The following is a 13,747-nucleotide window of genomic DNA, read 5'->3' as shown; positions in this document are numbered from 1 at the left end:
ATTCAAGAAATTATATAAATTGTTCCAAGTGCAATATTCCTTTTGGACTGTCAACAAAAGAGGCCAGTAAAATTCCCATTTTTGGGGTGCACTAATATTACATTCCTTATTTTATGCTTTGTAAAAATCCCCTAAACAGCTAACAAGCTTGGACCTCTGTGAAGATTTACTACCTTTTAGAGAACATTTCTAAAATATAGAGCACATACCTTTCATAGTAGACAAATGTAAGCATTCATATCTGACTTGAAATCCATGGAAATAAAAGCAGAGCTTGTTTTAGCGATTACACTCTCTGGGTTTAGTTGCCAGGCTCGGGATTTTCAAAAACAGAGGACTTATCTGACAAATCTAGTTCACACATTGAATGTGATATAAAAACTGTTGAAAGATGGGAAAATTGCATGCTGTCAGCACAGAGTGTGTATGCAGAATTGGCCCATCAGGTGGATCATTGAAACTGACCCATAAATGGAGTCTTTCAATAGTCTATTGTGAGAGAAGTGTTTCCACAGGGCAGGAACTTCCTTCCCAAGCTTTGATTCAACAGAGGACTTGCTCAACAGTCTGAGATCATTGCAGAGTCTGAGTGGGTCTGATCGACCTCAAAGGCAGTAAATCTCTCAAACTAGGACACAAACCCAATCTGAGATTTCAAACCATATCAATTTTGCATATTTGAAACAGTTTTAGCACTCCACAGTATTGATATACAGACACCAGCTACACTTTCTTGCTCTCTCTTCTTTTTGACGGCAGGTTGACATTCATAGCAGGGCAGTTGAGGTCAAAAGTTTACATCTCCCTTTCAGAATCATTAAAAATGTTAATTTTACCAAAATAAGAGGGATCATACAAAGTGCTTGTTATTGTTTATTTAGTACTGACCTGAATAAGACATTTCACATAAAAGATGTTTACATATAGTCCACACGAGAAAATAATAGTTGAATTTATAAAAATGACCCGGTTCAAAAGTTTGCATCCCCTTGATTCTTAATACCGTATTGCTACCTGAATGATCCACAGCTTTTGTTTAGTGATAGTTGTCCATGAGTCCCTTGTTTGTCCTGAACAGTTAAACTGCTTGCCATTCTTCGGAAAAATCCTTTAGGTCCCACAAATTCTTTCATTTTCCAGCTTTTCACACTAAGGACAATTAAGGGACTCTAATACGCAACTATTATAGAAGGTTCAAACGCTCACTGATGCTCCAGAAGGAAATATAATGCATTAAGAGCTGGGGGTGAAAACTTTTGAATTTGAAGATCAGGGTAAATTTAACTTATCTTCTGTAGCCTCTGAAGGGCAGTACTAAATGAAAAATATAAGACATTTAGGCAAAATATGAAAAATGTACACATCTCCATTCTGTTCAAAAGTTTTCACCCCCCAGTAAAAGGCAGTTCAACAGCAGGCAGTTTAACTGTTCAGGACAAACAGGAGTCTCATGAAAAACCATCACTAACCACCCCCCCCCCATCATTCAGGTAAGAACACAGTATTAAGAATCAAAATCTTATTTAGGTCAGTACTAAATAAACAGTAACATGCATTTTTATTATGATCCCTCTTATTATGGTAAAACAATTAACATTTTTAATGATTCTGAAAGGGGAATGTAAACTTTTGACCTCAACTGTATAATATAGTATATAGTATATGTATACAGTCCTGGTGTTGCGTGTTTCATAGTGAATCGCAGTACTGTGTTTATTTGCATGCGAGCAGCTCATGATCTGCTGTTTTCGGCATCTCAGAGTGACTCAGTTCACACTAAACCAGCATGTAAAAACAGTTTTTATTTTATTTTATTTTATTTTTTTTATTTGCAAAAAAAGTTTGATGGATTCACTTTTATTTATTTATTTATTTATATATTCAGATCCCCATTAGCTATGCCCTGAAGCATTGCAAGTCTTCCTGGGGTCCACACAATGCTTAACATTTATACATTATTACATAAAAGAAAAGAAAGAAAGAAAGAAAGAAAGAAAGAAAGAAAGAAAGAAAGAAAAAATTAAATAATTACAGTTTTACTACTATAAAGTAAAATAATTATTATAATTACTTTAAAATATTCATTTTTATTTACATTATAATGGTATCTTATTGTAGTTACCGAGATTCCTTAGTCTCATATAATAATAATAATAATAATAATAATAATAATAATAACAGCCACAGTTGTTATTATTATTATTATTATTATTATAATAACTCGGTAACTACATTAAGATATCATTAGTTAATGCTAGTCAATGTATTAACTAACATAAATAAACAAATAACAAAACATTTATTACAGTATTTATTAATCTTTGTTAATGTTAGTTAATAAAAATACAGTCGCTCATTGTTTGTTCATGTTAGTTCGCAGTCCATTAACTAATGTTAACAAACACAACTTGTGATTTTAATAATGCATTAATAAAATAAAATTGTTCATAATACTTAGATTATGGTCAAAAGTAAATTAACTTGCAATATATATATTTTTGCTTAGTTTTATGGCTGTAGTTAGCTCTAGTATAACTGTATGGGATCAAAACTACTGTCTTAAAATCTGACATTTTGTAGAATTTGACAGGCAATATTATTATTATGTTATTGTTATTTTGGCTAATTTAACGTCAAACTTGCATTTAGAAGGTTAACTAATATTACTAAACTGACCTGTCATGTTTTGCATATCTCTACTGACCACTTGGAGTTATAATGAATGACTTCTTAACTATGACTGCAAATACACTTTCTATCTTTACTTCTATCTCGCTTCCAGACAGCGAGTACATACGTTCCATCTTGTATAACAAAGCTCTGATCAGAGACTTCCAAGGGACAAGATACCTAAACTTTATGGTATTCATTGCCCCATCCATCTGAGATCAGATGAGGTGTGGCTCTCCAATCATAACGCTTTTCTTCAGAATCTTTTGTTCTCTCGCATCTTCTTTCATCTGAATACAATATAAAAGAAGCATCTGCCTATGGGGCAGCCAATCACAATAAATATGTCGGTTTAAGGGTGAACAGTACATCTTCTACTCTACATTATCCACCTTGGCAAACCATTAGGTGAGATTAGAGACAGATTTATTTTTCATTTCAGGGTGGAGAGTGAGCCATGAGAAGATAAGGGTTACTTAAGGACTCTCTAGAAGAAGAAGAGGAATCAGAAAAACTTCAAATCAGTGTTAACTTGTAATCAGCATTTGAAAGGAATTTTCTTCAGTGAAGAAGAATCCTTAAAGGTGCTTTGAGTACAAAGTATTCTTGCCACTAATGTATATCAGGTAAAAAAAAAAAAAAAGAAACAAGAAGAAGCATACAATCAATGACACTCTTAAAAGTGCTAGTTTCAGTGATATACAAGTCCTGTACTGCCATATGCTGGCAGTGAGGTACAGTACAGACAGATGGGTTTTGACAATAGTTATGAATTCGAGGTATGAGAGCGCCTCCTGTAGGCATGTCCTAGTAACAAACACACAATTTGTTTCTTTTCTGAAGAGAATGCCAACAGACTGGAATAAAGAAACCAATTCTGAATTAAGATTCTGGAATCTGGCATCAAGCATCTGTTTGCTTGCTTAATATTTTAATTGCCATTTCCTCTGGAAAATGGCCATGGTTTTAAGTATATTTAAAAAGAAATGGTATAACTTGGTATAAATATGGTATAAATATAAAGTTTGGACTAAACTAGAGTGAAGAAATCAATTCTGAACTAAGATTTTCTCATTATATTTCCCACCAACATTAGGCAAATTTAAATATTTAAAAATATCACAATGTAAAGATTTGTTATTTAGGTCTATTATTTGCTCTCTACAATACTGTCTTTCTTTTGTTCTGTTTTATGCATGTATTTAATTATTTATTTGCTTGTTTGCTTGCTTGATATTTTAATTGGCATATTTAATTTATCATGGAAAATTACTATGGATTGGACACTTGTTGGATTAACACTTTTTTTTCTTTTTAACAAAGGAGTACACCTAAAACAACTAGTAATTTTTTGACAAATAAGTTTAAAATTTATGTTTAAAAATTTCACAATGTAAAGATTTGTTATTTAGGTCTATTATTTGCTCTCTACAATACTGTCTTTCTTTTGTTCTGTTTTATGCATGTATTTAATTATTTGCTTGCTTGCTTGATATTTTAATTGGCATATCTAATTTATCATAGAAAATTACTATGGATTGGGCACTTGTTGGATTAACACTTTATTTATTTCCATTTAATAAAGTTGTACACCTAAAACAACTAGTAATTTTGATAAATAAGTTTAAAATGTATATTTAAAAATATCAAAATGTAAAGATTTGTTATTTAGGTCTATTATTTGCTCTCTATAATACTGTCTTTCTTTTGTTCTGTTTTATGCATGTATTTAATTATTTATTTGCTTGCTTGCTTGATATTTTAATTGCCATATAATACTGTCTTTCTTTTGTTCTGTTTTGTTCATGTTTTTAATTATTTATTTGCTTGCTTGCTTGATATTTTAATTGGCATATTTAATTTATCATGGAAAATTACTATGGATTGGACACTTGGATTAACACTTCATTTTTTTTCATTTAATAACGTTGTACACCTAAAACAACTAGTAATTTTGATAAATAAGTTTGAAATTTATATTTAAAATGATCACAATGTAAATATTTGTTATTTAGGTCTATTATTTGCTCTATAATACTGTCTTTCTTTTGTTCTGTTTTATTCATGTATTTAATCATTTATTTGCTTGCTTTCTCGATATTTTCATGGAAAATGACTATGGATTAGACACTTGTTGGATTAACACTTTATTTATTTCCATTTAACAAAGGTGTACACCTAAAACGACTAGTAATTTTGATAAATAAGTTTGAAATTTATATTTAAAATGATCACAATGTACATATTTGTTATTTAGGTCTATTATTTGCTCTCTATAATATTGTCTTTCTTTTGTTTTGTTTTACGCGTGTATTTAATTATTTATTTGCTTGCTTGCTTGATATATATTTTAATTGCCATATTTAATTTATCATGGAAAATTACTATGGATTGGACACCTGTTGGATTAACACTTTGGGTTTTTTTTTCAATTTAACACAGTTGTACACCTAAAACTAAAAGTAATTTTAATAAACGTGTTTAAAATTAAAGACTCCAGATATATATGACTGACTGAGTTGAACACAATCTATATATACTGGTTGTTTAGGAAGATGTAGAGCTGGTGATACATAAACAACATGCTGCATAAAACCTTGTGTCCCATAATACAACTTGCTCAACGTAACTTTCCATTACTAGTGTGACCTGTGAGTATTTATTGACAGTTAATATATTTTTACTTTAAACTGGATTAAAATGGCACGGTAAGCAAATATTCCACGCCTAATACAAGCCACCCGCTTAAGTGCAAAATAGTCAGTCTCAGTTATTAGGAGTTCACTCACCTGGGTGGTTGCCAGCGTAATGAGTATGTCTTTCTTGCATCTGGATTGGCATCACTGGAGGCAGGCGTGGAGATGTTGCCATGGATGGTGGTGGATTCAGGCATTGCCGTAGTGACGGTTGAGGGTACCGTGGGACCAAGATGTGCTTCAAACCCGGTGCTCAAGGTAGGTGTGACGTTAGCGTGTTCACAGCGATGCCCGTGGAAGCCCGGACGACAATGACAGATGTTCGGCCAGCGGCAAACTGCTTTATTATGGCATCGTGGATGACATCTTGCTAATGAGAGAATAACAGAGAAACAATTTTTTCATTCTGTTAACGCTTTTCCACTACTTTGCATAACATCTTAATTTCAAGCTACAATATTTTTCTGATTAAATCCCTAAGAGTGACTTTTCAACACTTTTCTAGTTGAAAACTGGCCATATTTTAAGATGCACTGCACTGGCCCCTTAAAGGCACATGGGTCAAGGGGTTATTTATTAGCTGGTAAATCTAGCTATATACGGATTAGTAAAGTGTGGATTATGATGAGAAAGCTGAGGGACTGGATTAATGCTGTAGTAGGGCTCAGGCTACCGAAGCCCTATGCATTTGAAGGTTTGGCCTACTTGCAGTAGAAGAATGTTATTATGTTCAGACCTCCAGATGGACAGACATTAAGGACATTTTTACTACTGAATGCATAATGCATGAATGTAATATACAGAATTCTTTAAAACATATTATAAACCTCATGTAAGCCTAATAAAATCAACCAATAAAATAAAGATGCAAACATTTTTTTTCAACTACCTAATTGAACAAATAACAGCTGCATGCCGGAACAATGAACACTGTGTACAGTGCAAACAAATGAAGAACAGATTTTGCAACCTGAATCTATAAACATTGAAAATTGAATAATTGAATAATTTTCATATGGAAACAAGCTGAGCAGTTTTCATCAATATTCTTTATCAATAGTCATCAATCGCCTGCTCAAGACTCAGGACTTAATGCAATACATAAAACACTTAATAATGGCAGCAACACTCTTTTTTTAAGACACTACAGAAGGATACATTGACAGGACTTTACAAAAAAATGACTTGGAAGTCTTAAAGGGATAGTTCACCCAAAAATGAAAATCTTTGTTTCCTAAGTAGAACAAAAGTGAAGAATTTTAACTCAAAGCGTTGCGGTCTGTCAGTCATATAATGGCAGTCAATGGGATCCACGGCTTTGAGAGTCAAAAAAACATACACAGACAAACCCAAATTAAACCCTGCGGCGCATGACGACACTTTGAGGTGTTAAGACACGAAACAGTCGGTCTGTGCAAGAAACTGAACAGTATTTATATCATTTTTACCTATGAAACACTGCAATGTCCATCTGTCCTGAGTGAATTCACAACAGCCGATTAAAAATGAAAAGATTACATTTGCTTGGGCAAACGTATCCGGGAGTGTTGACTTTTCACTCCCAACTTTTGAGCCTGATCGCCTATGCCAGGGCACATTGATGCATCACACGCCAGCTGTTGTAAACGTGCTCAGGACAGTTGGACAGTGCGGTGGATCCGAGGTAAAAAATGACACAAATACTGTTCAGTTTCTTGCACAGAACGATTGTTTTGTGTCTTAACACCTCAATGTATCGTCATGTGCCGAAGAGTTTAATTTGTTTCTGCCTGTGTATGTTTTTTTGACTCTCAAAGCTGTGGATCCCATTGACTGCCATTATATGACTGACAGACTGCAACGGTTTGAGTTAAAAATCTTTGTTTGTGTTCTACTGAAGAAACAAATTCACCTACATCTTGGATGCTCTGAGGGTAAGCAGATAAACATCAGACTTTCATTTTTGGGTGAACTATCCCTTTAAAACTACTTGTGAAAGGTTTGCTTTGTGGCTTTATTTGTTCTGTTTATTATATATACAGTGCCCTCCCCTTACATCAACATGAAATTGTCCAGCCATGACTTCCTGTTCAAAAGGATTATAAATATGAGGAACACAAAATCCAAATTCTCTTAATCACCTATCACAAAGAGTAAAACCAAAGAATATAGTTCTAATGTGCAAAACACAACTGTTGAGCTTCACAAAATAGAAAGTGGCTGTAAGAAAAGAGCTAACGCATTGAAAATCCCATTTTCACCATTTGAGCAATCATTAAGAAGTTCCAATCTACTAAAGATGTTACGAATCTGCCTAGAAAAGGACATGTGTCTATATCTTGAGTGGCCAGAGGCTCTCCAAGGACCACAGCTGGAGTAATTTGTTGATTTTTGGGGTCAGAAAGCCTAAATAAATATCAAACAGCCCCTACATCACCACATGTTGTTTGGGAGGGTTTCAAGAAAAATCCTCCTCGCTCATCCAAAAACAAAATCCAGCATATTCAGTTGTCAGACATGACTGGAACTTCAAACGGGACTGGCTTCTATGGCCAGATTTTTGGCTTTTCGGAGGCAAACCTACCGGATGGGTTTGGTGCACACAGGGATAAAAAAATAGCTAAATATACTACACTGTAATAAATAAAAAACACAATTTGTTGAGTCAGCTTAAAATAATTTGTTACCCTCCTGCCTTAAAAGTCAACTAAAATAAGTTTAGTCAACTTGAAATGTTAAGTTTTACTAAGTAACAACTTAGATATTTGTGTTTGCTTAACAGACTTAACTTAACAGATGGGTAAGTAACCCAACAAGTTTATTCAACTCAAATATCTAAGTTGTCACTTAGTATAATTTAACATTTCAAGTTGAATAAACTTTTCTTGAGTTGACTGAACTTAAAATTTTAAGGCAGCCAGGTTACAAACTATTTTAAGCTTATTTTAAGCTCAACAAATTGTTTTTTATAGTGTACTGGATCTTTAAGATTTTTGCCAGAGGTCCTGGACATCTTGTTCAGATACATGGCATCATGGATTCTATCAAATACCAACAGATAAAAAAATATATAAACCTGACTGCCTTTTGTTATAAATATATATTTGGCCATGGTTGGATCTTCCATCAGGGCAATGATCTAAAACAAACATCAAAATCAACACAAAAGCATGTCACTGAGCACAAAATGAAGCTTCTGCCATGGCCACCCCAGTTCCCTAACCTGAACCCTATAGAAAATAGGAGGGGTGAACTGAAAAGAAGAAGCACCAACATAGAGCTGGAAATCTGAAGGATCTGGAGAGATGAAAGAAATGGTCTCTGATCTCTTGTCAGGTGTTCTCCAATCTCATCAGGCATTATAGCAGAAAACACAGAGCTGTTGTCTTGGGAAAAGGAAGATGCAATACTTGGGTGCCTATAATTGTGGTCAACGTGAACTAGAGAAAAAACATGTATTTCATAATGAATTTTCCCCCTGCTTTTCAATGTTTTACTTCAAAGAAGGGTTGGAATTCTGTGATTTTTTGAAAATGAAAGATCAAAAGGATAAACAATGCAGATTTATTTTCACAGCCACCTTTGCTCATATTTACCAAGGGTACCAATATTACTGGAGGGTGCTGCGTGTTAATATTAGATTATATTATTGCTGGGTTCCTCTTTAGAATATTGTTTTGACAGTAGGGGGTTTTCAATTCAAAAAGATTGCGAAACCACATTTTCCCCCCTCTGTTTATTATGTTGTTACAGCTCCCAGCTGTGCTGACACTTCAGTTCATTGCCTCATTTGAAAAATCAGACAAATGAAGAGGATTTCAACTAGATGAACCACTGGCAGCTGTGTATGTGTGTCTTTCTATGAACATAATAGAAATGTATAAAAGCATCTGAATGGCCCTGAAAAGATACTCACGTTTTGTGCATTGTTTGGTCTTGGGGTTGACCAGCCATGAATAACAGCACCTGGTTCCACAAACGTTGGGCCTGGAGAAAGATGGACAGAGATCAAGGGTGAAACTCTGGGCTTGACAATAGTTTTTTAAGAAAAAATAAAAAAATAAAACCCATTATATGCCACAATGCACAAACACTGAGTCTGCTTATCCTTAAAATTCATAATAAACTTCAAAATTCACTTTTATTTCATCTTTCCAGGCTCCATGCCAAATCAATCTGTCTAGCATAATCACAATATAACCACTTCTGAAAGGACATCTTTAAAAGACTTACAATCCGTGGCCCTGGGCCCCTTAAGATGCATTGGACTTAGTGAATAGCCCTGGGTTTAAGCTGACCCTTCACCCCGTGTTGTATTCAGCTTGGACAAATAGCTGCGATGAATAAAAATGAAGGGGGTGCGAGTTTGTTATAGACGTCCCCCTCATTGGGCCTCCGTCCTCCCTGTGCCAATGCACATGAGAAATATTGTTTTTCCCACAGTGGCGCTGGCAGTGGCGTCTGGTGGGTAAACTTTACTGGATTAAGTGTCTTCTTCAGACGCCTGGGCCGCATCTGTTTATCTAGCGGCTTATGGGAGAAAAGGCAATTAGCACACCAACACAAGCCCCGGCGCTGAACGCTTGCGGCTGGCGCGCATAAACCTGACCCTTCTCTAGCATCGGGAGGGATTTGCTAATTAGTTACAGTATGTGCTTTTATTGTATGGCTTCTGAAGGGACACTGTTGGGACTTGTCAGTCCGAGGGACAGCCGATGTCTGTGCAGCGTAAGCCAATTGAGACAGAGCTGGCATGGGCCATCCAAGCTATGTGGAGGTCAGAATGACCTATAACCCTCTGGAGCTAATTCAACACATGCAGATTTGGAGAGTTGACTAAAATCGCTGAATAAAACCACTGGATTAGTATGTGAGCTTTTTGCTGATTTTATGCTGCATCCATTTAACTGCATTTTAAAACACTTGCTTGTGAATAAGATACCAAAATGCATTTGTAAAACAGTTCAAAATGTGCATTAAAAAAGAAAAACATGCACAATATGCATGTTACATGCATACGTTACATGCATATTAGAGATTTTTGAGCCAACATTTTAAATCAACCCCATGCCAAAAGTTTCTTTATAGTAGAAAAAAAGGTTCTTTAGATTATTAAAATGTTCTTTACACTAAGAAAACAATGGTTCTTTTAAGGTTCTTTTTACTGAGAGGTTCTTTGGGGAACCCAAAATGGGTCTTCTATGGCATGACTTAGCAGGAAAAACTGGACTTAAAGGAAAAACTGAAGTGTTTAAGCTTCAAAAATAAAGCAAAAGTACCATAATAGGTAGCAGCCCTGATTTGAGTGTTATATTTCAAGCCCTTTTATCTGATTTTTTCGATTAAAACTTTAGTTTAGCATTTTCATAAGAAGTTTAACTCAGTTGATTCAGTTCACGAATCAGTTTGGAATGATTTGTTTGTCAATCGACTAATTTGGTTCACAAGTTTAGCCTACTTCATTGACTTAATAAGTCAGTATTAGCAATTAACAGTTCACAAATATGAGTTAGCATGTCTGCTTGCATGAAACTTTTATTTTGCATTTATGTATTTTTGAAACTTAAATCTTCTAATCTATCTTTTTTTTGCATTCTACACACACACACACACACACACACATATATATATATATATATATTATAAAAAAAACTGGTTCGTGACAACATGACAAGGCTAAATGAAGACATTATTTAAATTTTTGGGTGGACTATCACTTTAAGCTGAAGCTGTGCTGAGATGTCTCAAAACACTGAGACCCTTACCACCCATCTATCTGTCTGATCTCTAAATAAAGGCCTTGACCCTTCACTAGGGCCTCTGTTAGACCCAAACAGGGACATTTCTGCACTGACAGAATGGAAAGTTGCCATCAACTTTTTATACCCAGTTTGGGTTTTAATGTGAGTTGACACCTAAACGACACATTCCGAATGAGACGTGAGTGATGTTTACAGAGCTGAGAGGCTCCCATTAGCAAGACTCGATACGTGATCAAAGATGTCTGTGTTTATTCTGCTCACAAGGCTACGGCGGACACAATTGTTTTTCAAGATTTGAGCATGTTAAAGGGACAGTTCACCAAAAAAAGCAAGTTCTGTCATTATTTAGTCGCCTATGTTGTTCCCTAGCTGCTATTATGCATACAGTGAAAGTGTAAACAGTTGCATTCAACATTAACTTTCATTGTATATAAATGAGCAGCTTGAACGTTCTACAAAATATCTCCTTTTGGGTTCCACAGAACTAAAGTCTTATGTGTTTGTAAATACGTGAGAATTACCATATCTGGGTAAACAGTCCCTTAAATCTGATTTGTCATAACAAAATGTAAAATCCACTAATATTTAAGGAGAGTTATGTGGGTATTTGGAAGTTATCTGAAGAATAAAACATCTGTTCTTTACCAGCTGCTTTTGTACCCACATGTATGTCATTCTCTAGGCCTACAGCTCTTTTGTTTTCTCCATGTGAACAGAATGCAAAAAACAAAGCGGTGAACGAATCTTTACATCTTCCAAACCTCTGCACCTCCAACACGTTAGTGGGAGCAGAGGCCGTAAAATAAAGATTGTAAATGAACCTTTTATATTTTGAAAATGCTATTTACGTTTGTGCAATACAAAAAAGGGGGGTTTATGGTTTTCTTCTTGGCCCCGGCTCTTTTTTCCAACACCTCGTAACAGAGAGCCATGGAGAAGCTTCAATAAAACCTCAACCGCCGTCCACGAGGTCAAACATGTGGGTTAACTGCTGGATTATCACAAAGCTCCCACTTTGCTTGGCACCTCCGCCAAGGAGGAAATAATCACGTTCTTGTCTCCCTTTGAGACTTCAGAGGTGTGAAAGACTCCGTTGATGCGCTCTGAAATGAAGCCGTTTTCTGCGCTTGGCCTTCTGAGCTTTGAACTGTTGAACCTGCGTTCGGCCTGTCAGCATTACTAAATTCCACAACAACACTCTCCTTCTCCTTCTAAGCTACCATATTCCCCCTACCACCAAACCCCAATGCGCCAGGATGGACATGTTTCCACAGTCAATGTCCTCGGTTGACCCAAGAGCACAATGAAGTCCAGAGGAGGTGGGATTGTTACAGAAGAGCAGCGGTGCATCCTTGATGAACTCTTACAAAGCTTCAGTGGCATTCTGGCTTCCTCGAAATGAATATGAAAAGAAGGGTAAGTCATTTCCTGCTCTGTTATGGCTTACAAAGACCAGTCACTAAGTCTCAAACTTTTCAGGATAATCAGGAATTCCTGTCATTGCTTGAAGGATCAAAACTTCCGCTGTAAGTCTTGAGAAACATCTGACTGAATGTTGGGCTCTTTGGTGTTGCGAACAAAGACGGGCCAATGTTTTCATATCATTTTGGTTCTATAAAGAGCTTTGATTGAAGTAAAGGGCTCCGTTATGTCTCCGGGGCCTATAAACTTCTTGTAAATGTGGAACTTAGAGACAAGAATGCAACAGTTTTGAATGCCAGGTCAAGATGAGGATGAGATGTGTAGTAAACATGATGTTTTACCTCTTTTACAAGCAATTGTATAAATAAAACAGAAAGACAGAAACAAAATATTGCTAATAAAATTCCAAATCTATTAAAACGCCATTCTCTTTTTATCAGAATCTTTTTTTATTGATCCCATTAAGGGTTCTTTTAAAAACTTAGTAAGTGTTTACATACTGCATATTCAATCATTTGCGATGACGTGATAAAACACTTACCCTTTTAAATCTATCTGTATTCGTGTTGAGTTGGTCTGATTTCTGTGTCTCTGTGCTTTGCTCCTGATTTGTGGAGGATGGATGAGATCATGAGACATCTGATGAGATATCTGATGACTGACTAATGAGGAGTTTGCGATCGCCAGGGAAAGAAAGGTTATGAATAGACTTCCAGACATGCAAAATGACAACCTCCATAGTTCTGACATCGTTATTCCCACCAGGTGAATTCCAAAAGTCGTTTCGCTCTGAAAATAAGTCAATGAGTTTCGCAGAGCGATCCGTCAGCGTTGATGACCTCAATCATTCTCTCCATCCAGACGCGCTGCTGTGAGTCCGGACGAACCCAGGCTGACATGAATGAAGGAGATGCGTGAAAAACTTTCAACCAATCAGAACGTTTCGTAGCTTGTAACCAAGTGACAGCCAATCAGAGCTCAGACTCCCAGAGCAGCGCTTGTGAACTGTGATAGAAAGATAAACATTTACATGTTCAGATATTCTAAACCTTTCTAGTTCCTTGTGGCATTTTAAGTAAGAGATACTACAGAAGAATACGCTAGTTTTTCGACTTTACCGTAGTAAAACAAGGTGATGTTACCCATTTAAACTTTTAAAACATGAAACGATTCTGTAGGCCTTATGACAAATCCCTCTTATTTATAAATATTATAACA

At 35.7% G+C, this 13,747-nt stretch overlaps 1 protein-coding gene across 3 annotated transcripts in view; it reads right to left on the bottom strand.

Annotated features, from left to right (window-relative positions):
* LOC127180589 (latent-transforming growth factor beta-binding protein 4) overlaps nt 1-13,407 on the bottom strand; it is a 117,165-nt gene extending 103,758 nt beyond the window's left edge. For all 3 annotated transcript variants that reach the window (XM_051134725.1, XM_051134728.1, XM_051134726.1), the window contains exons 1-3: nt 13,071-13,407; nt 9,262-9,332; nt 5,460-5,736 (exon numbers count right to left, since the gene is read on the bottom strand). In XM_051134725.1, the coding sequence (XP_050990682.1) occupies nt 5,460-5,736; nt 9,262-9,332; nt 13,071-13,279 (557 nt within the window). In that variant the 5' untranslated portion in view covers nt 13,280-13,407. The remainder of the gene's footprint in view (nt 1-5,459; nt 5,737-9,261; nt 9,333-13,070) is intronic.
* Between the last annotated feature and the right edge of the window lie 340 nt (nt 13,408-13,747).

The sequence above is a fragment of the Labeo rohita genome, chromosome 18, assembly GCF_022985175.1.
Source record: "Labeo rohita strain BAU-BD-2019 chromosome 18, IGBB_LRoh.1.0, whole genome shotgun sequence".
In the NCBI taxonomy this organism is placed as follows: Eukaryota; Metazoa; Chordata; class Actinopteri; order Cypriniformes; family Cyprinidae; genus Labeo; species Labeo rohita.
The sequence above is the reverse complement of the archived record's forward strand: the minus strand, read 5'-3'. Positions and strand labels throughout refer to the sequence as shown.